Source organism: Heliangelus exortis, chromosome 1 (assembly GCF_036169615.1).
Source record: "Heliangelus exortis chromosome 1, bHelExo1.hap1, whole genome shotgun sequence".
Lineage (NCBI taxonomy): Eukaryota > Metazoa > Chordata > Aves > Apodiformes > Trochilidae > Heliangelus > Heliangelus exortis.
This window is the reverse complement of record NC_092422.1, coordinates 85,606,901-85,630,910: the sequence shown is the minus strand read 5'-3', so window position 1 is coordinate 85,630,910 and position 24,010 is coordinate 85,606,901. Positions and strand designations below refer to the sequence as shown.

The window sequence follows — 24,010 nt, the reverse complement described above, 5'->3', positions numbered from 1 at the left end:
CTACTCAGGGCCTTCTCTGTGCTTTCCTATAACATCAGTTCCTTGCCCTTCAGCCTCATCTTTGATGTTCACCCAGTCCAAGGGAGAGCAAAGCTGTAGTAGCCTCCATCTCCCCTTACTAGGTGTGCTGGGGAGCACCCTACCCAGTGGCCCTTCTCTACCTTCCTAGACAAAGTGTTCTGGGAATTTGAGAAGGGAGGAACAGCAGAGCAAGAGAAGATAACGAGACAGGAGTGCTGCTCATGGGAGGAAGAGTTAAGGGAGCTTTCTGTAGGCTTTTCCTATTTCCCTGTCTGCTCCAGTGAGACCGATGTGTGGGGTTGTTAGGGGGTTGCTGCTTAAACACAGCTCACGCCGGCTGCTTCTGTTCAAGGGAACTGACTGGCAAGGCAGGCAGTTCATGAGGGGTGACATTCCCCCAGGCAGGACTGGTATTAATGTGAGGCCAGAGGCTTTTCTGCCTCACTTCAAGACTGGCTCAAGCCACAGCCAAAAAATGCAAGTAGGCAAAATGGCAAAATGGATTTCTTTGCAGTTGGTTTTTCCTACTTTTTTTTTTCTATCCTTAATTGCCTTAAAAATTAGTAATAATATAAAGAAATCACTGCAGAGACCTTATTTTGAAATAAGCCCAGATGGAATAAATATTCTGTCTTTTGATTCAGATCCATCCTCCCCAAATTCATGGGTATTCAGAGATAGTACAGAGCTATTTATTTTGCATCCAGGTATGCAAGTTTAAATTAGATCTTTGACATAAGAAGTGAGAGCAGGCTGTTCTCTGAGTACTGAACTGTTTCCATTTGTCATCTGAAGATTTGTAGAAAGGGTTTTCCCCCTTTACCTTTTGCAACAGTTCTCATGGGTGACTTGCTTCTTTCTGCCACATGCATCAATCCTTGTTGCAGGGGAGGAGGTAGGGGGAAAGGGCCAGTATCACCCTGTCTCTCAGCCTGTGTAGATTACTGGAATATTTTTGCATTTTGTGTCTCTAGGGCTGGCAAATTGACCACTGAAATGTGTCACTTCATGTGAAGCATTCCAATTGTTACAGGTTTTTAGACTCTATTAAAAGTAATAATAGAGACAGTTTTACGTCAGTCCTCTTTGCCCAGAAAGTTAAATCTTACGGATTTAAAAGCAAGAAAAAATATGTGTGTTTTTTTCTCTTTTTCTTTCAAACTCTTGACAGATAGGGAAAGAAAAATTCCACAAGTCACAGCTCTGGGGTTACTGCAATAATGTTGCTATGCTGGTTGGAGAAGGAAAACCTGGAATAGGAGGTGAACCATTACCTGGTCAGAAGCTGCAAGCTAAATACAGTATGTTTCCTGAAGGGATGGGAAGTGATGCTCCTGCTTGGGTAGCATTTGACAAGCAGGTATGTAGAAATCTGCATTTTTTTTATGAGAAAGATAGCATATACATGAAATTCAATCATTCAAGTGCTTCAGAAGATTATTTTGTGCCTGCAAAAAAAGCTCCAAGAAAGACAAAAAGAGTTGTAACATCTACTTTCCCATCATATTGCTATACTGGAAAATTACTATAAACATGTATCATGCCATACAGAAACATCTAAAAATATTTATGTATTGGGATACGTCTCCTACAGGATATAATAAGGGAGGGGTTGATATATTACTGTTTAGTGAAAGTGGTCATATCAAAGGAGTTATTTGGCGACCTGGTAAAAATGAATGTAAGGTAAGTACCAGTCTAGGAGAAAATGTGCATGGGTACAAGGAACAATTAACCACAGTGGAGTGCTATAGGCTAAGAATTCATTTATGTCATCATGTTTGCTTGCTCAAAGTTCTGTTGACTTCTGTGTGATCTATTAATGTGTAATATAGGTAGATTGTGTCCATTGTGAACACAGGAGTTTAATTTTTAATATTTTATTATTTTGTAAGAATGTAGTGACACTTTTACAGTCAGAGTGCTATCAAATAGCTATAATCTGTGAAATGAATTTTGTAGCACACTTTCATTACTTTCCACGTTTAAATTTACATTAAATTGTACTTAGCAATGTTTTATTTCTAAAGCAAAAGGTCTACATTTAGAGAAGAAAAATAATCCAGAAAAAGAAATCGTTCAGCAGATCGCAGAAATGTTGCATGACTAGATGATTACAGTAATCAAATATTGGGAAGAATGGCTAATCTCATAATTTTTGCTTTAAAAGAAAAGCTGTGCAGATAATTGCAGTGCAGTTATGCATTTGGCTCTTTGTCAGACCAGAACTACTGCAAAAAAATGTAAGGCTGGAACAGATACACAGGACTTCAGTTAGCATTACCTCAGAATTATTTAGCATTACTCACAGTTTTCAGCAATGTGCTCAAATATTAATTTGTCTGATGTGCCAGAGTGTTAAGGCTTCAGCCAATCCTGCACTTGATTTATCAGCACCCTTATTCCATCAAGGTGTGCAATGGTTTCTCAGGGCCACACACAGGTTGGCAGGGCTTGGACCAAAGTCTATGAAAGAAAGGGGTTGGGAAGGATGCAGTGGGGACCTGCCACTGAACATGGCTGATGAGATGGACCCATGAGCCTTTATCTTCTCTAATCAGTGTGTTCCTCCACAGGGAAATGCAGGGCAGTAATTTGCAGGTTTGGAATTGGACTCTGGAGGTCTCACGTGTTTGTGTTAATTGCATTCAGTTAAAGGTTACTACCCTACTAATTTAGCATCCTCCTAGAACGTGACCATTGTCCTCTGGTGCTGAACTCTGTGACTCAGCAAAATCTGCTAATGAAAACTGAGTTGACTAGATGTTTATCTTTTTAAAAATGTAGTATGCTCTAATGCCATTTTTCTTTGGTTTCTAAATGTCAGCAGTACCATATATTAGTTGGAGAAAGGACAGGCATAAAACTTCATTATTAAGTAGGTTAAGAAATAATTTTTGCAATTTCACTTACCTAATAGGAAACAGGTGTAAATTTCATTTGTCATTAAGTACACATACAGGGCCTCCTGGACTTGAAACAAGGTTTTTAATTTGACTACCACAGGTGGCAGGGAAACCTTGTGCCAACTTTACAAAATGACACAGAGTTTATTCAGTTACTTTTGGTTTTCACATGAAATGTGAAGTGAAAAGTAACCTTTTCTGTTCCTTCCCTTCCTCACCCTTCACGAATCATCTCTTTTGATCTGTGAAATTGCAGTTGGCTGCTGCATAGTGTTTCATACAGTAGCAGGTTAATAAGGGTATAAAGTTAATACAATTTAAGTGCAAAAGAACTTGCACAAGTAAACCAGGACATAGGTATATGTATGTATAAATACAGTGTGTTTAGGACCTGATTGGGCTTGGAGATCTATGCAAACATCATTTCTGCTGACATCATGTGTCTCATGAGACAATTCTCAGAAAAGATTGTTGGCAAAATTCAAAACAATTAGTAATCAAACAGGGCACTTAGCCAATGTGTTTGTCAAATGATTCTTTCTATGATTCTATGACTGTGATTGTATGACTATACTGTAGTGGGACTAGGAGAACAGGGAGAAGAGGGAGAGAGATCTACAAAAGTTTCCAGGGGTTTCATGGCTTATCAGCAGCTGAGCAAGGAATGAAATTCAGCTCCTTGTTCTCTGGACCACAGGATGTTCAGGCTGGGATATAGTGGCTCCACTATATCCACTATATCTTTTAAAAGACCTGGAATATTTGGCAGATTTAGACACAAGAGCTGGAGGCCAGAAAGGATGCCTTGGTCACCAAAAATGGTGACTCTACACTATACACCTATGTTTAGATAAATGGAAGGAAGAAGAAAGGGTGACAGGTTTTGTTGGCTCTGTTTTATGTAGTGGTTTTGTGTTTGATACACAAAACAGTGAAATACATGGTTAAAAATTACATGTGGCTAGAATGATTTTTTTATTTATTTTCAACTATTTTGAGCTGTGGGCTGTTCTGTGTTGTACTTGGGTGTTGTACTACTCAAGCTGATAGTGTCTAGATTCTTCTGTGTGAGGATTCAGTGCCATCAGGTTTAACAGGTAACAGTTATGCCATTTGATCATAATATAAATTTTATTTCTCTAATAGCGGTGAGCCACAGTTCAGGAGAGTTGATGCCAAAACCCATGTCTTTCATACTGTTAGATGAATGGTGGAAATTAGTGGGATCTGATCCTTTGAAATAGTTTGTGGAAACAGAGGTTTTCTTCTCTTGCAGTTACCCTGCCTGAGAGAAGGGAGTGGCTTGTTGAGAAGTCTGACCAGAATGCAGGGTAGCTGTTTCTGTGTGCTCCTGAGCAAGTCACTATTTCTCTTTCCCCAGGTGTAGAAAAGAGGTTGTGTTTGTCTGTGAGGGTGTTTTAAAATCTCTGTCATTAGTATTCATGGAAGTTCTGTGGTTCCTAAAGGCACATGCTGAAGGAATACAGACCTGTTGGTCTGTTCTGTACCATGTAGGGATCTTGGCTAGCTCACTAACTTTCAAGGCTTGTCAAGCCACAATCTGCAAGATGCTCACTGAAACACAGGGAACAGCTAAGTTGTCTTTTATTCCAATCTTTTAGTTTGTCTAATGAATCAGGAATAAAGGTAATTGGAATGTATTAAATAGAATCATTGCAAAAAAATGAATTATAGATTAGCACTGCTTTGACCAGAATGGGAACCCTGTCTTAATTATTTCTACCCTGCACATGCCACAGCAAGCATCCTAATAGATAATGCAATACTTACACATTCCCTTAAAATTGGTCCAGGTCTTTAAACACTATAAATGATACCATGAATTACAAAATTTTGACATAGACTCCACTGTAATAGACCTCACCTGTGCAGGTTTTTTCCTTGCATTATTGCTATTGCATGAAGGCCAGTTGGTATACTCTCTGGGATTTCCCCACTTGCTGAATTGCAGAACCAGGTGAGTTTTGAAGTGCCAATATTGCACAGCTCTAAATGACTCCTGGAAAATGTAATTTCTCTCTGATAATCTTCAGTACCATTCATTAGGCAGCTTGCATGATCTGCTTAAGAAGGACTCTCCTTCCACTTACTTCAGTTTCAAAGGCATCACTGTCATAATGGACTTTATTTTTCAGCAATTCATTGAAGTCTAAAATTTGCTTCAGAACCTTGGTGGATTGTGATATCAAAAGTGCTTTGTTCAGAAGATATTCCAGCAGCCTGCTGATGGTTTTATATTTGATTTATTTCTTTACTTTAGAATTCCATCACTGCTTATATGTTGTGATAATAAAAATGCCAAGCAAGGAATTTTAAATTTATGTGCTTTAATGTGGATTTTTGTTCTAACATTTCTGAGGAATAAATCTATCTCCTGAAATCCATTTAGTTACTTATAATCTATACAAGTTTACTTTATTGACATATTTTGCAAAAGCACTGAAGATTTCGCTGCTTTGTATTTATTTATTGCTTTTATTAGGTATTGTCTTTTGATGCCTACTTTGAGGAAGAAGTGCCTGACAAAAATCAAGAGCCATATAGAATCAGACACTGTAAAATATATTTCTACCTTGAAGATGATACAATTCAGGTGCTTGAACCCCGACTGAAAAATAGTGGCATAAATCAAGGTATTTAATTTTAATAGCAATCTTTTTTTTTCCCTTTTATAACTTTCTTAGTACAGTCTTGGTCCATTCTAATAAGTACATAACATGACTTCTTGTAGTTAAAATGGGCTGCAAGCAAACAACCATAGTTGTCTTTTCTTGCTGTGAATCACAATGGCAACATTTTTATTTTCTTAGTTTCTGAAGATGGTTTTTGTGAGGCAGAATGCCCTCCTGCACTCAAGTGTACAAATTTTTCTCTAACATACCTGTTTGAAATCATGTGATGGTGGGCCTGTTGTCAGTGTTGTGTCACTTCTGCAAAACCAATTTTTGTTATAGATCTCCGTTCCTGAGCTTCCATTCCTCCCATCTTGGCACTGACAGGGAGTTCTCTAGCTGCAGCTTTGTAATTGTTCATTAGCTGCTGCAGTATCTTTGCTGTTATTGAAGGAGAGAGCCTTTTGTGACTCTGGCTCTTGGTTCTTTTATTATTAAAGTTCCCTTGGCACAGTAATTTTTCCTTGATGCCTCTATGTTACATTCTGCCTCACCTGAATGTCACATCACTGCACTTGGGCCAGCCTGAGCACTTTTGGAGGAGGGTGTACTGAGCTGCTTTCCTGGAGTATTAATTGACTTGGTTTACTTTAAGAAAATGCAATTTAATGGTCAACATCCTGTTGCAGAAGAGGAGCACAGCTGCTGCTTGGTGCTTATGGGTCACTGCCAGAATTAAAAAAAGTTTTCAAGGGATGTAGTCCAGATAAGCAGGATGTCTTGGGATGACTGCGCCTCCCAGTCCCCAAAGATATTTTGTACGTTCTGGTGGATCTTGGCACAGCAATGTTCAAAAGTAATTTAACCATTTAACTACCATATTCTTTCCCAAGATGAGCAGATGCTGTCAATTTTGCTATGTACAGAGTGAGATAATATTTAAAGTTGTTATATGTATCATTACTGTTAGACCTGGGAATCTTTTTTTAAGCTAGTGGCTCAGACCCGGATCTCCCTGTGCTTAGTGGTTCTTCTTGCCAGAAATCATGTTGGTTCTTCTAGCATGACTTGATTTTGAATTCCAAGGAACCTTGTCCTACCCGGACAAGTGCTTTTTTGAGACCTGAAGAAAAGTATGTTGCATCTTTTCTGGGCACTTACAAGTTACTTATCCCTTCGCTGCATTCGTATGTGTGAGGCTGAAGACATCACTTGGCTTAGGTTTTCCTTGGCTTGCATGTCACAGGAATAGAGGTGGCTCTTTCTGAGCTTTGGCCCTTAGAACAAATATACAAATATGATACAAGTATGTACAGAAGTACAGTTAGTCTGAGAGGCAGGGGCAGCATCTTTAAGACAGAAGGTGAGACCAGGTTCATTAGAGCAGGATGAAGCAAATTCAAAGCTGGTTCCTTTGAATACAGCTATAATAATGAATCATTTTCATTGTCTTTGTATTGTGGGTTATGCAGGCTGTCCCTCCACCCTTGATTTTCCTGACAGTCTAGTCTTGATCCTCTGGTGACAGGAAGGGTAAAATTTCCTCCTCCTTCCTTGGTTGTATCTTCTGTTAATAGTTTTGGAGTCACCTTTCACCTTGGGTACTGGCTCTAAAATTAGCTGTTAAAATTAACACTTAACTGTAAAATTAAGTGTTAGAGAGAAATTGGATTTCTGTTGTCTTCCATGCAAAGATGTTTTGAAGGCCTCTGCAGCTTTGTACGAGTACTTTATGTGGAATAAATTAATACATAGAATGTATTACGCCAATGGATTAAAAAGATGTTCCAGGATGCCAAAGGCACACTTAATTTATATGTTGCTGGCATCTGGGCTGGTAAGAAAGCTCTGTATATTGATTGTGTTTAGGAAGGAAGAGATACTGTAGACTGGAAGGTCCAAGGACTATTTGAGATGTGTTTAGGCTTCACAGTTGATGAGATCTGGGACCTATACGTTATAATAAGCATCTGCATAAATATTATTATTATCCTGGAGACTTATACGATGTAGAAGGAAAAAGGTGGTGTAGTTGCCTATCAGAGGATTCTTTACTCACATGCATTTGGGCAATGACTCCATAAATAAAGGACAACCATGAAGTTATATTAAAGGCACTAAATATTTACTGTTAAATATATGCAATATATGCATTGTTTTTTAAAAGCAAACCTCAAACCATTAGCTGCTAGTCTTTCTGTTTTCAATTAAAAATTGACCTGTTGCCTCTTTTACTGTAATTCTATGTATCTCCTGTAGTATTCAAATTCCCTGTCCTGACTGGGAATTTGTAAGCCTGAGAAGAACAGAATCATAGCTGTCTGCATGATGAATCTGGTAAACTGAAGCACTGAAGCACAAAAGAATGAAAGTTTTGCCCATGATCATGCAGAAAAGCATGTTAGCAGGATGAGGAACTGAAGGGAATGAAGTTCAGGATCTTAACCATCTTAACCCATGCAACATTTCAGTTAATTAAAATGTCAAGGGATTGTAGAGGAGAGTTCAGTTGTAGCAAAGCTTGGGTTGTTGAAAGGCAACCTGCACTGAGCAGAAGCAAAGGTATGGGGATGTGGGTGAAGAAAGAAATGTGGGAACATCAGAAGCAGGATAGGCTCAGTTTGTGAGCAGCTGGAGAGCTTAAGTGGCAGAAAAAGGGTTATGTAAGGAAGGAACAGCAGAAACCAGTGGAAAAAGTGGAACCGAGCTGTAAAAAGCAGAAGGTGGTGGTGACCTTAAATTGAATTATTATCCTGTCAGAAATGATGTAAAATATACAGCTCAATTGGCTATTCTCAGGAGTCTTCTTGCTGAGTAGATATAGTGGTGGTAGGGTAGATCAAAGGTAGATCTTAGCTTGGCTGGTTAATGCCTTGAGGCCACAGGATTACCAGTGCTCGTGCTATAACCCACAAATGAGAGTTTGATGATCTGAGTGGCTGTCCCTGGGTATGGTGGGATCAGAGAAATGTAGTAGTTTCCCACTGTGCTCTCCACTGTGAGTAGCAGTTGTGGCTTTGCAGAAGAAAAACTTGGAGAAGCTTATGGACTGCAGGAAGATTTCATGAAGGAATAGCTGTCAAAAAGTTTAGAAGAATTTCTACCTTTATGATTTTACAAAACTAAAACAAATTGGCCTTGTAAAGAAAAGAAAAGAGAAGAAAGCAGAAAATGTGCTTTTACCATTGATGAAAATTTCAGAGAAGCAAAGTAAATAATATGTGGGAAGTGTACTTCAGTGACTTAAAAAAAGTACATTATGGAATTGGCTGCTGTACTTGGACATGAATTTGGACAGATAAGTTTGCTATCAAATATCTGAAATTTAAACTTAATTTAGTTTTGGAAACTGCCTTGTTATGGTTTGAGCTTTGGAAAATATTAAAAGCATTAGAATACAAACAGAGATAGTACAAAACACAAAGGAGTAGAGAGGCCAACCTGAACTTGAAAAATCAGAATCAAAGGAAAAAATACCAGGACAATCACCATGCACAAAAGATAAGGGAGTACAGAGTGAAGAGGACAGTAAACTCAATCTCCTAACAAACTCCACTGTGTTCTTCCAGAGCAAGGTTGCTAATTATTCTTCCCATATAAAAATAAATTCTCCCAGAGAGAGCCAAGCTAGATATGGCAGTGCTGGTGTTTTGTAGATCTAACTCCCATTTAACAGGACTGAGGCTAGCTGATACTGCCTTATCAAAAGGTCATTTATATCCCATGGGGCTGACTGTAGCTTCCAGTGCAATGCAGGCCCTGGAAGCCAGAGCAGAGTGAAGCATCTGGCTGGTTCCTCCAAGGTCAGCCAGCTGAAAAAGAGAGTGGAGCTGCCCACTGGCTGGGTTCCCAAGGCTGGCCGGATGAAGAGGAAAGTAAAATGGGAAAGTGAAGTTAGAGTCAGGTCCTCCAATATAACCAATTATTTAAGAGTTTAAGACCTCCCCCGAGGCCTTGAAATAATTGTGATTTTGCCGTACTTAATCGTGGCCAAATCATGACCTTGCTATGTTCTGAGAGGGGTGAATAAATGAATGTAAGAAACCTTGTTTATTGAGGTGAACTCCTAGTCTTGCAGGAGTAGTAGGAGTAGGAGTCTTGTTTCTCCTCCTTTCTGTGCAAGCAAAGAGAGTACAAACTCCAGGTGTTACCCTTCCTGTCTTCTTTCTAATGCACTCTTGAGTGATGGACATGGAGTCAGAAATCAGTGCCCAGTAATCAGCCCAACTGACCTTAGTTGTCTCTATTTCCAGTTTGTTCCTTCAGAAATCTCAGTTGAATGGACCTGCTTCCATGCTGGAAAATGATGCTTTTTTCTTTGGTAGGGCAGTTTTTCACTCTAACCTTTGCTATGTATGGCCCTCCTCACCCTGCACAGTGTAATCAAATCTAGTCCCTCCTATATAACCCTGCCACATCTTTTATGCACAACTTCTGGGGTTTTTTTAAAGCAAAATTAACTATAGTAACAAGTACTGCAGACTACTTTGAATGTCAGAAAAAGTGAAGAAAACCTCTCTTAATCAGAGCTGTGTGTGTTATGTTTGCAGGAACACATGGAGATTTATTCCAGTGGTTTCCTGTTTGCTCAAGGTGGTAATTTTTTGTATTAACTTAAGTCAAACACTAGAACTTGAGGTTCTAGAAGGTGATAAACATAAAATATTGTTATTAATAAAAAGGATCCTCTTACTTAATAGTTCTTTTGCTCAATGAAGGGCAATTTTATTTGTCTCATATGGCTTCATCTGTTCTGGTCATATCACAATAGAACATCAGTAAGTGTGTCAAGTAGAGCAAAGAATATTCACTCTGGATTTATTCAAATTCTATTACAGGAACTATTGTTCGACGGCATCGGATTCCACTTCCACCTCCTCGTGAAGATGAGTTCTATACTATAGATAATTTCAATATCAACATAGAAATAATATTTTATGGACGAAGATATAAGATTATAGATTGTGACCAATTTACAAAAAATTTCCTGAGGAAGATGGGGATTAAATTAAATCCCCCTGCAGATCGTCCAGATGACCCATACATGAGAGAGCGGCAAAAGGTCAGATGAGGCACTAATAGTGAAAACTTGATTTTAGGAGAAGTGCCATTGCTATTAGGAATATGGATTCTATCAAAAATTTCTCTAATAGCAAACAGAAAGTATGTTGAGGTAGCTATTTAAACACAATAAATGGCAGTAGAAAACAGAATTTTAAAAATCAAGTTATATGGTGCATTGCACTAATATAGTGAAATCACAAATATAACCAATTTTCTCCTAATCTGTTCACAAACCTTTTTGAAACAGAACAACATTAGCTAGTAAAAATTAAAGAAAACTTTCCATATTAAACTGAAAAGAAAAAAAGTACTCTTATATGTTCTGCTTAGGATTTTGCTTTAGCTAATTTAATGATAACATTTTTAAGTATTTAAAGAAAGATCTAATTGGAATTGTGGTTCAAGTACATCCTGCAGACTCACTTCCTCAGTCTATTCATATGTCATCCTTCATCTCTACCCCACATATTACTAACAGCTCTTTGCACGTTTAGAGCAAATTCTGTTTCAACAAAAACCCCAGCACTCTGCAGTTTTAGGATTTGTGAGATTTTATTTGAACACAGTTACCTCTGTTATAAGTATATGGGGACACATATACACCTCCTACTAAAGTCTCACTCCCAGCTCCTAGGTGCTATGTGGACTCATTTCTGTAGGATTTGAGGCCTTTTCTGTGGGAACAGCAGTGGGAGTGATTGTTTTCTGTAGATTTTTGCAGGAGACAGTTTGTGTCACTTCTGTTTTTCTTGATTAATATGAGCGCAGATGCCATGTGTTTTTTTCTTGACCTGACTCTTAGGACTTGTTGGCACATGATATGCAGCCTGTTGTGATAGATCCAGCCCAGTACTCTGAAAGCAACAAGTACTTACTACATGGCTCTTGCATTCAACTTCATCCCTCCTGTTGAGAAAACTGCTGCAACTCTTAGCAGCAAAAATGGACGATAGTGATAACTGAGCTGTGCAGGACCATTTGTGTATCTTTGAATCACTCTCAGGCCAGCATGTTGGTTTCACTTGGTTTGTGCTTTCAGGCTTTTTGCACTCCCTCATTGAAAAGTAATATTTATGTCTGCTGGTTCTGCATAGTGGTGACTCAGCTGGGACACGGGTTGCCTTTCCCTTACTCAGGCCTTGTAGGTAACCACTGTGTACTAATGCATTCTGAGTTTTTGGTGTTGGCAGACCATTTTAGCATTATATATGGTACTGCATAACTGCTTAGATTTTTTTTTTTTTTGTAAAAACAACAGGCAAAACATTGAAATATTCTACATATGTTTGCCTAAATAAAATGGAGAGGGGAAAAAGAGATCTGAGAAATGAAGAGCATCTGAAGACCAAAAATTAGTGATATCTGTCTTATTCTTAGTTGCTTAGAAATTATAGAAAAGTTGCCTTGCGAATTCTGGCTGCTTTTTGCTTACAGTTTCTTATGATTAATTTGTGGCAGGAAATTTTTTTCATTTATGAAGTATAGATTGCTCCAGGCTGCTTTGATGGAAATGGAATCAGTTTGAATTAGATTCCTAATAGTGCAGATGGCCAGAAAATGAAGGTACAAAGGAAGGGAAAGAATACAGTGAGATAGAAAATGAGACCAATGAAAAATGTGAGCAAGACATTTTGGAGATTTGCTGATGGAGATGATAACCTATGGATGGTGATGTTATCTGGCTCTGTGGCTGTACTTGGTTTACTCATTGCATCTTCAAGGACCAGGTAGGACAGTATTGGGATGGTAAATACCACACATACAAGCATGCCTGAAATGGAAAAAGTGCTGCAGATCACCAGGAACACTGGCAGACAAAATTTGGTTCTGCTCTCCTTAAGATTTGATGATCCGAAAGAATGGGCCTTTTACCTCCCAGGTTTTTAAGGACAGAAGATGTATCAATGGATAAATAGAAACTTAGACTTTAATTATATAAACTGCCTATAGTCAATAGTTCTTTTTGTTCAGACAGCTCAGGCTATATTGTGTCATTCATGTTGGTCACCATTCTCCTTTGGAAGCAAATGTGAATAATTTTGTAGATTAGGACTGTTTTGCCCCTTTAAGCAAGGGACATATTGGATTTTTATCTAAGAAAAACCTCTTGTTCAGAACAATGTTTGTATATATGACTGTAACTGTAAGTGCAGTCTTCGGATTGAATCATCATCATGGGATCTGATTTAATGCAGTGTTACTGTTTTTGCAGCAACGATGACTGTAGATAGCATCTTGTCATGGATCAAATCTGCTGGGATATATTTTTATTTGGAAATTTGCTGTTCCTTTTCTGACCTATGGGTGTGTATTGAGAGAGAATATATATACACGGTACCTGCCAGCTGTATGACATGAATCAAAAGTTAATTAACTATGTTCTAAAGCTAAAAAGAAAGGAAAGCCAAAGGGAAAAGAGATAATTAATTATTTATACTACATCATCTATAAAAATAATTTTCAAGGAAGTAAATCAGGAAAAGTAATGCTGTTTGGAGTTGTAGTCTTCTGATTACCATGGGCAATTTATTGAAAATGTGAGCTGCACTATAAATAATTTAACAATTTTCTGATCTGAAGGTCTTTATTGCAAGAAAAACAAAGATCAAAACCAATCCAAAATTGTTTTCATGTTTTCTGAGTCCACAGCAACCCTCTAAATAATTCTTTGGTAATGGTATAAATAGTGTTTCATGTATTGTAACAGTGTGGTGTTATTTGAAAATCCTAAAAGCGTGTTCTGTGATTTGATGATTCCCTGCAGGAATTGGTATCCTGTTTTTAAGAACAAATAAACAAAAAGTTATTTCTCTTAATTTCTCCTTTACCTGCAGATTCTAGACAGTATGAACCCCTTGCGCCCTTATGAGCGCTTTGACACTTTGAGACAATTTCTAGAGCATGATGGACACGTTTTACGTTTTTTCTGTGTGTGGGATGATCCAGAATCCATGTTTAATGAACCACGGGAACTTGTCCTGCACTATTATTTGGCTGATGATACTATTGATATAAAAGAAATTGTACCAGTAAACTCAGGCCGGGATACAGTTCCACTCTTCCTCAGAAGAGATAAGCTTCCAAAGGTGAGGGATGACATTTTTTAGCGTATTTCTAATTCTTCTGCTAAGTAAGAGATATTAAATGCCTTATTTTAAAATCCTTTGTTAGGATTGTAATGATATTTAGAAAGTGTTATCAGAGTAGGAATCATAATTGCATGATTTAGCTTTTGCACACGTATTCATATTGTGATTTAATAAGCAATGGAAAAAAGGAAGTTTAGGCTTGTGCTTAAAAGGAGAGATAATTTAGGCAGAAAGATACCATATGATTTTCTTTCTCCTGTATCACTCTATTAAAGCAAATGCATTAATAAAGCTGTGCAGTAATGGAAGTCCAGAAGATTAATAAATATTGATAGATAAACTAATGTAAAACTGAGGTGAATTCAGATTTGATCTCTATTATCTATATTTGAAACCTTTGGAAAAGTTCAATTTTGGCATTATATAACAGTAATTCTTTGCAGCAAATCTAGAGTGATTTCTTAAAACTGAGTTCCTGCTGATCTAGCTGTGATTCTATGGGGACAGACTTATTCTACCATTGAAGTGCATGTTGCAATTTTAAGAGCTGTCTTCTTCCTCTTAATTCAGTGGAAATTTTGAGAAGGGTAGCAGAGATCAATCAAAAGTTGGGGTGTCAGAGGAAGTGGTATAACCCACCTTGGTTACCCTGCATCAGCAGTTTCTTCATGATTTAAAAAAATGTAATACGTTTGTGTAGTAAGTTTGGTATTACTGAGATAAAATGCTACTGTAATTCTGAAACTTACCATAGAAACAAAAATATTAAAATTTTTTTCCCAGTAGAATCATGTTGACTTGTATTTGTGCAGTGGTTAGCACAGTATGATGCTGAATGATTCTTTTGCATGTTTGCATAATTATTACCTACCAAAAAAATAGCGTTTAGAGCAGTTCACAAGGATATGCTACTTTGGAGGGTTAACCTTTGCTTTCTGTTTGCTTCCAAGAAAATGGAGACTTTACTCTTGGGTACACAGTAGCATTCTGGATGCTTCTGGTATGCATACAGGGTTTTACATATACACTGCTTTTCAGGCTTGCTGATTTAATCTTACCTTAGAATTTACTAAAAAATGATCCCAAGAAAATACTCCAGTAACAGACACTCTGTAAAAAACCTGCTAGCTCTAAGGTAACTGAGTTCTCTCCCTTCCCTCTGAACTGTATTTCTTAAGAGTTGGTCTCTTTTCTTGCAGTATGCTCCCGTTGGACTGTATCAGCCGGGCACTATCACCAACCGCACTGTTCTCAACGTGCTTGGAAACTTAGTAGGAAACAAAGGCCGCTATATTATCGACAATCGTAAGGTCAGATATTATTGAATGCCTCCAGCTGTTGAGTGTCTTTATTGTAGTTTTTTGTTATTTCTCTGGTTGTTATCCTCTACACTAAAGGGATTTATTTATAAAATTGTGTTGCTGCTGGAGAATAGCTCAAGTGAACACCGATGAGATTTATTAGATGTAAATTCCACATTCGTGAATATGAGGTAGCTTAGCACAGGGTGAAAAATACTTGCAAATGTGAAGTCTGTATTTTAAATAGCACACATTGAGTTACCTAGATTTTAAGATTCTGAGATTTATAGAGCTGCTCTTCTGTCTTTTATTAGACAGGAGCAGTGCATCAGGAATTTTACAAAGACAGTGACCTGAAAATAGGGGCAGTAATTAATGTTTGGGGAAGGAAGATAATACTCTGTGATTGTGATGAATTCACTAAAGCATATTACAGAACAAAGTACGGAATTGGTAAGTAGAGATAATTATCCTTTCCTTATGAGAATTTTTATACTCCTGAGTTTGACAGAGCTGTCTTTGAATTTTATTACCGGCAAAACATGTTCGTTTAAATCTTTAGCAATAAAAGTCTGCTGTAGTCTTTTAAACAATAAAGCAGTAATTTTGCAGGCTGTCCAGAAGGGCTTTTTAAAATGTTACTTCATTGAAAACTAACACATAATGTGCATGTTCTGTTCCTAACTGCCTCTGCTTTAAAACTAGAATGACAAAATACTCATATGGATAGACTTCCAGTTCTTCTCTCCTTCCTCTTCCCATTCCAATAGCTGAGTTTGCAGTCAGAAAAATAATAAAGAATATGTAGTGCAAGAGTAAGTAGAATGAGCCTAATTATCTCCTATTATATTACTTTTCATTTTATGTGGATGTCAGAACCCTCACATAATAAGATTTTCTGACCCAGCGGTAGTAGTCTGTATCGTTATTGGTTTTTACAGTGCAGTTTTTTGTGTTCCGGGCTATTAGAGTATGTATCCACTGAAGTTTCCACTGAATTCTGGAAACATTTAGCAAATATGACCATAATGAAAAACATTTTTGAAATGCATAGCAATAGGGGCTTTCGTTTATCTGTGTCTGAATTCCCTCAGTCAGACTTGCTAATGGTTCTATTATGGACATCTTCCTGCAAAAATAACCTAGTTAATTTCTGGCAGTTTATTCATTCAATAAATGTAGCTAAGTGTCTGACTGTTCAGAGCTGGTTGGAAGAATATTACTATGGCCCTTCTCTGACATTGTGAAACAAAGTACCTGGGTAGACTGTTTCTTTTGGCTTGACTTGTGATCAGGTGGAGTGGAGTGTTTGGATCAAAGCTTGTCTGCTGCACTGGGGTTATTAAATGATGCAGCGCTGCCATTATAACACTGAGTTTCTTAATTGGCAAAGCATGTCTTGTTAGGCCTTCTTTAATAATAGCTTGGCATGTCTGCACAAAAATAAATCTGTTCTTAGACTAGCCAGTATGTGAGGAAGCCATGTTCAATAACCATAGTATTATCTACAATAACAGTGAGTCTAACTCCAGGGATGCAAAACAGGGGGGGTTCTTTCCTGAGGATTTTTTCAGCCAAGACCGCTGCCGCTGTTTGGCAGCAATATACTCTGTTTGAGCAAAGTATTCTGGAACACTGAGTAAGGATTTCTTACTCACAGCAGGCAATAAATGAAATGCAGCTGACCATTCTGTATCAAGCAAGCAATGCAAACAAGTATTACACAAATTCCCCTCCCATAATGCTGGCACAGTAATTACTGGTTATGGCTCTGGATGTTAAAGTTAGGTGCTTTGCAAGTTAGGAGAAAGCAGAAGATGCTGATTTGGAGAGTTCCAGAAAACTGGGACCATAGATGATCTAGTCCATTTCCACTGCACTGGGGCAGGATACTGTATATGCACAGACTATAAGTAACTGCTGTTTATATAGTATATTGTTGTGTATTCAGCATCCCCCACTAGACAAAATTTGTGCACCTTCTGAGGTATCATCTAACCTCATAGTTAGAAATGGTGCTTAATATCTACTCTGAAGCTGGTTTGTAAAAATTGAGAAGGTAATTTGTTTGTCTTACCATTTCTGGACAAGGAGAACAACAACTCAGTGCCCTCTTTTCAGAAAAACCTTGTACATTATTTCAGTACACCATCTTACCACTACCCACCCACCACCACCACCACCACCCAGGTTCCTGAGCCCTTTGCTGTTAGGGGAAACATTTCAGTCTTTCTCCATGGGCCGTTCTTTTATATGTGGGTTTTTTTTCTGCTTCTTCTTATTGTTCTCTCCATTTTGTCTACCACCCTACCACGAGACACACAAAGATGTGCTCTAGCTGAGATCTTCAGGAAACTGGGAAGTGGTTTGCACATAACTTTAGGGATACACAATGGCAGAGACTCTAGCTAACATGAAAAACCATCAGTCTTGATGCAGCCTGCCTTGTTCATAGAAAATACACACTTTCTTAGAGCTAAGAGATTCCCACATCTTGCTGGGGAATTCTTTCCTGTTTTCCCATCATCATTTAAAAAATGTGGGTGTGACTTTTTAACTAGAGTAGTATTTAGGTATTTCTTGGCTTAGAAGCAGGTTTTGCAAGAGGAAGGGTTAGGATTCACCTTTTACACTCAGTGAGTTACAAATTTTGTTTGTATCTGGTAGACATACAAGGTGGTCTCAGTGGACTCAGTCCCATGAAGTGCCTGGCGTTCTGCTCACATCCAATTAAACACTGAAACATGCTTAATTGCAGTGTGAGTCCAGGGAGACCATTTACTCTAGTAAGAGTAAGCAAGTGGATAAATGAGTCCTTACATCAAGCCACAGTGCTCAGGACCTCATGGCATCAGTCCATCTGTTTGTTACTATGTGTTCACATTACTCACCTTCAATTTATACTCTTCTGCCAAAGCCACTAAACAGGCCAACATTTTTTTTTTGACTGCAGTTTCAACTTAAGTTGCTTTCCAATGGAATTTGACTTCTAGGAGAATTAAGGGCAGTTTAGATTTCCCTTGAAGTGCATGATTATGATATATATTTCCAGTGTTGATTTAGCCTGTTTCACTCTTTATACTGTTTTTAAAGAGCAAAAGAGAGCTTCTCCATGGATAAACAATAGCTAATGTCCTTCAATAGAAAGCTAATGACATTACTGTCACCTAGCAGTGCTATGAATGCAAGAGAAAATGTCTTAATGTGTGCTTTATCTCTTCAGACTTGCTAGCGCAGGCTCTGAGAGGAATATCTTACAGCTATGTAGGTGTTGTGGTCACTCAGCTGAAACATGAATATGCTCATACGCAGTGTGGAGAAGCTGATACTTGGTCTACTCACTAAATACAGTGTCTCAGCACAGAGCTGAGTATAAAGCGTAGAGTTGAGTATCAAATGTGCTTCCTTAAATAACAGATTGCTCATCAAGGAACAAAACCAGTAAAATCTGGTTTCCTTCTGAGTTTTATTCAATGTCCTAGCACCTCCCAAGTCTGTCTGTTAATGCCTTTTTGCAGCACCCTGTGATCCCTCTCCTGTCCCAGCTCTCTTCACCCTCCCACCCCCTCATTTCTCAGGCTCCCTCTCTGACCTGCTGCCTGGGCAGAGCAGTGTGTGGGGTGATCAGTACATGTGTGCTTTTGGCCAGGCAGCTGTTGCTGGATAACAGCTGACTTTCTTGCTTTTCCCTCAGTGGGGGCATTAAAGCCTGCTGCCAATTTTCACTGAACTCATCAGAGATCAGAGTCTCTCTGGCGTCTAACCTCGCCACTGCATGTGGTGGGGGTTGAGCAGCAGCTTTTAAATATACTCGTGCAATTATAGACGCCTTTTTTCCTCAGGTAAATGGAATAATCATGAAGTAAGGCTCTGTAAAAGGAATTTTTCTTTAAATAAAAAAAAACATTGTCATATTTTACCTGCACACCCGGTTCTGTGAGCACTGGATTTTCTTTATTCTTGCATGTGAAAGTTGTGAAGATAGGGTATTGCCTTCTTATTTTACTTCTTACCTGTATTGTGAAACAGACTCTCACAAAACCCAAGTCTCAACTATTAGTTATGCATCTCCTCTTACGTATAGAGATCATCATGCCAACAATGTCATCCCTCTGGGTTCTTGCCACCTCTTATATTGTCCAAGGCTAGTGGGATTTCTGTATCCTGTTCTTGGCTGTAATGCTCAGATTTCTCTGTCCTCTTCCTCTGAAGGTAGAATTTCTTGCCTGCCTGATACTGACTGGTATTTTGTTTAGTTTTTCTTACTAAGAAGGCCATGCTGTCTTCAAATTGTTTATATGCTAAAGATGTGGCTGGAGGTGCTTTGTTTCTTGGTGTTCCCAGTGCTTATTCAAATCTCACTGAGGTTTTGATGTTGTGAGAAAATGTTATTAGTATGTGGTACATGTTAGATACTGTAGGTGAAACAAACCCCGGAGTGCCAGCCCATCTCCAGCTGGGCATCAACTGATTCAGTAACAAGGGGTGGAACTGTCTCTGGGGAAAATACCTGTGCTCTTCTTTCTGGAATTATAGAAATTTGTAATCCAGGACAGTCAGTTTTCCCTCTACCCACTGTAAATTCACACTGAAACGTTACAGCCTGGAAGAAGAGAGCATTGATTCCTTTCCCAGTCTGGACAGAACTAATTTTCTTAAGAAACAGTGATAACCTTGAGAGGAGTGCATTTATGTGTAAGTTGTCTGTCTGAATCTTAACCCTGATGGTGCGTGACAGGGCAAAGATGAAATGAGTTTTGAGCTCAGGTATGACTATTAATGTGTTGGATCTAGCTGGCTCTTCAAAAGTCACAGAAATGAGTTTTTAACTAGTTTCATAAACTATTTCTCCATGGCAAGATCTTTCTGAATTTCATGGGTCACAGGAGAGAATCTGTGTACATAATCTTTTAAAATCCTGGCAGCTATAGTGGCACGAGGCTGTTAGTCTGCAGTGAATCTGAATAAAGCAGAGTTATTTTACATCAGGAGAGGAACGGGAACCAAAGTGCTGTACTTTTCTTTCAGCTTTGTTTACCCCATACTTGGGGTTGTGAGGGATTTAATAAGCTCTGTGGGGCCAGCACAGTATTCCTCTTGATTTGTAGTTTCCTTTTAGTTTATAAATCCAATTTTCATCCCTAGGTGCTGAAGTATGAACAAAGGGAAATACTTCAGCTTTTCTTAATGAGTGCCGTATGTGCGAGCGTTAATGTGCACACACTGTGACCTACATGTAAACACATGAGCTCGCCTTTCGGGTTCACCGGTTCGGCTGCGCGTCCCGTCCCGGTTTCCTCCGTCGGCGGGGAGCGTGGTGCCTTCCAGCCGCGGGGCTGAGAAGGGGTTTGTGACAAACCTCTGGACTTTGAGAGAGAAAATATGAGTGCAGGCTGACCGCAGAGCATAATAATAACAATAATAATATAAAAACCAAAACAAAAAAAGAAAATAAAGTGAAGTTAAGGTTTGTTGTACACAGACCCGGATCAGAGGGGCCCGGGCGGCCCTGCCTCGTGGCCACCAGGAGGCGCTGTGGGAGCGTGGGAGCCGCGCGCCGTCGGCCCCGGTTCCGTCCCAGAACCGGGGAATGGTTCTGGGGGGAAAGCCCTTTAAGAGCAACGAGTCCAACCAGTAGCGTGACTCTTCCCGAGTTCCGTGCTAAGTAAGCCGTGTCCCTGAGCACCACCTCAGCGCCCCTTTCAAACACCTGCAGGGACGGTGACTCCACCGCTTCCCTGTTCCAGCCTCTTGACAGATACTTGGGTGGAAAAGTTTCTTTTAATATCCAATCTAAAGCCTCCCCGGGCTCAACTTGAGGCCTTTTCCTCGTGTCTGTATCTGCTGCCAGCACCACAGGGTCACGTCGTGACTGAACACACAGACACACGGACACATGGACACGGACACGCAGACACTGGGTATTGGGGTCTCTGGGTGTGGGGGTGTTCTTCCTGTCTCCATACATGTCAGTGTGCACCCTCTGTGTTTGTGGGGACAAGAAATGGGTGTATAAGTTATGTAATGGGGCACGCTGCAAATACCTTGTGAGGCAATGGCGATGCAGTGCTTAGAAAATAGTGTGTTAGTTCATATTTACATACCCACGTACTCTTTCCATGGACTTACCATGTGGGGCTTGGCCTTTGTATGTCTGTCTGACTCACCCGTGACCTATGTCTTTTTTATGGAGAAAAATGTTGGCATAGTATTACAAAATCCCTTTTTGACTGATTCAAGTGAAGGTGTTAGCTTTTTGAGTCAGACCATATTCTTCTAAGAGGTAGTGGCCAAGGCAGATCTCATTGGGTTTTCAAGTTAAAGAACAACTTGGATGTCTGAATTATTTCTATACTTTCCAACTTCATACTGCTTGATCTTTGGATACGGTCATGTTTAAAACATTTTAATCACAAACCAATACAGGAAATCTTCCAAGTAACAGCACTTTGATTATCAGTTTCCTTTTGCATCAAAATCCATGCTACAAGGTTAGCTTATTCATCTCTCTTCAGCTCTCGGTAGAAAACAAGTTTTAAAGAAAAAAAAAATATTTCCACTTACATTACTCCTTGCCCCTGGTCTGTGGTTCATGATACAGCTTCTTCCAGTTTGCCTTGTGTTTGTCTTTCACTTAGTAGCCCAGCCAGCTCTCCCTTCCTCAGGGAAGCATCTCCAGGCCATTGGGGTGTGGAGGTGATGCTGCTCCATGCAGGCACTACTGTGCTGGTTGGCCCTGACCTTCTCATTGCACCCTGCAGGTTGTGGGGGGCAGCAAGCCGGACTTGGAAGAGCAACAGAAGGGGCCAGTTGCACCTTGGGCTGCCTAAAAATTGCCCTGAATAGCCACCTGCACCCACCCATGGGGAGGTTGCCGAGACCAGGGGGCTTGGCTTTTCACAGGGGCACGTGGTGGGAGGGCATGAAATAATGTGCATAACTGAAAGCAAGAGGGTCAGTGTTGGATATCAGGGAAAACTCCCTTACCCTGGGGCAGGCTGCTGGGGCAGGCTGTGCAGGCTCTGTCCTGGAAGGTCTCAAGATTCAACTTGACACAGCGCTGACTGAGCAGCCTGGTCTGGCCTAGGTCTGTCCTTGTCCCACACAGGAGGCCACACTAGAGACCTCCCAAGACCCCATCCAACCTGAAGTACCCCATGTTCCTATGGTACGTGACTTTATTTGCCTCAGGTCTACCCACTGACTTTTTCTCCTATACAATTTATTTGCTTCTTCTCACCTTTTTCATTAACCTTACTTAACCAGCAAGCTGTATTACTCTGGTAAAGGGTCATGTGAACCACACTGGCAGCTGGAAGATGTGCTGCAGTGAAATAACAGAGCAGGGAAGCAACAAAGGGCCAAATGGTACAGCAAGATTTTCCCCAGTAGACGATTGGACTGCAAGACAGCAGAGTAGGGTCCCAATCAAGCCATGTCCCTGCTGAGCCAGGGCAGCTCCTGCTATGTATCTGGGATAGTCAGGACCAGTGGTTACTGTGAGGGCTGGGGGAAATGAGCAGTAACAAAGCTTCTGAAACTGTGGATTCAAGCTATTGGCTTCAGTGTGCCAGATTCTTCTCATGTGTATACGATTTAAATAATGGATAGAATTTTGTTTATGTATTTCTTTTCCTCTGGCAAAAAAGCAGAGGGCAGGAAACTCATAAGCCAAGTATTTACTTAATAATGTTTCCTCAAAGGATAAAACTGAAAAATTAGTTAGAATTGGTAATTTTTAAAATCCCATTTTGAAACTATATTTATGTTTCCTTTTGCCTTTGTTTCTTTATGATATTTGTCAAACATTTTAAGATTACAGGTGAAATCCTGAAACCCTTGAAGAAACACTAATTTCACTGTTGGTTTCTATGGAGTCTTTTTATACCCTGTAACAGCAGGAGGGATCCTGGTTTGACTGTGATTAGTGTTCTGTTAGAGAAATAGGCTCATAAGTATGTATTCATATTGGGAGTTCAAATCCTTAGTAGAATGGCTTCATCAGAAGAGTAATAAATAAGTCTTACTTCTTTGTTGTAGAGGATTTCACCCCAGTTCCATATAAGGCTCCAGGACCTCCTCCAAAACCAGAAAAAACATTTCCTCCTTATACTGGATTTGGTTCTGAAGAGGATTCTCTGTCCTCCTGTATGGGCCTGCTTCTCAAGCCTCCCCAAAAAGATGTCAAAAAATTCATGGAGAAAGACAGGTATTTCAGTGAAAAATAACTCCAGCTTTTAAAATAATGATTTTTTTATGAAGGAGATAAATGTTAAGCAAAGGGTACAATTTTTTTTAAGGAAAATATGCATCTCGTCAGACTTTCTAAAGGACAGATGCATGAGCACTGGTTTAGTGACATGGTAATCCAGTTTTCTCTGAACTCAACAAAACTTCTCTTTTGAGAAGCTAGTATTCTGACCTTCCCATCCCCTAACTCCTTCCCTTCTGTTGTCTTCAGTGGGAGTTTGATGGAATTCTTAGTCTAGGAATTAGTCAGGAATTTTACATGTGCTTCAGAAGTCCAACACAGGTTTGTTTTTCTGTTTGAATTTCTGACATTTATTTTTTCCCCTGCTGAATTTCATGGATATCACTCTAATAAATTTAAAGTATTAACCCTTTACTTTTCATTATGAAATGGTTTGTCAGGCAGTGTTTGGTGAACCCTAATCTGACAGGGATGTCACATGCTACATATTCACCTGTAGAACCCCCATAAAACGAGAAAGCTATTAGAAAAAGGCATGGGAATGTATTGATAGTTATGTAGCAGTACAGTAAATCACTTAAAACATAATCACTTAACAAACCTGACTAGTAAGACCATCTGATGGACCTGATTTTGTGAAGATAATCCTAGTATTATAGCAATAGTATGCATTGCTATTCAAAATTTGATTTGAAAATATATATACCTAAGTGAGTTCTTCCTTTATAAATTTTCTAGAAAGAAACTTGCAGCTTAATTTGCAACTGAATTTGGATACAAATTC

At 39.3% G+C, this 24,010-nt stretch overlaps 1 protein-coding gene across 1 annotated transcript in view; it reads left to right on the top strand.

The window, feature by feature from the left end:
• The window catches only part of EFHC2 (EF-hand domain containing 2), a 56,220-nt gene that overhangs the window by 7,722 nt on the left and 24,488 nt on the right, over positions 1-24,010 (top strand). Inside the window, exons 2-8 of the mRNA XM_071751528.1 lie at positions 1,193-1,381; positions 5,431-5,581; positions 10,399-10,622; positions 13,459-13,710; positions 14,913-15,023; positions 15,329-15,467; positions 23,055-23,223. Of these exons, the coding sequence (XP_071607629.1) occupies positions 1,193-1,381; positions 5,431-5,581; positions 10,399-10,622; positions 13,459-13,710; positions 14,913-15,023; positions 15,329-15,467; positions 23,055-23,223 (1,235 nt within the window). The remainder of the gene's footprint in view (positions 1-1,192; positions 1,382-5,430; positions 5,582-10,398; positions 10,623-13,458; positions 13,711-14,912; positions 15,024-15,328; positions 15,468-23,054; positions 23,224-24,010) is intronic.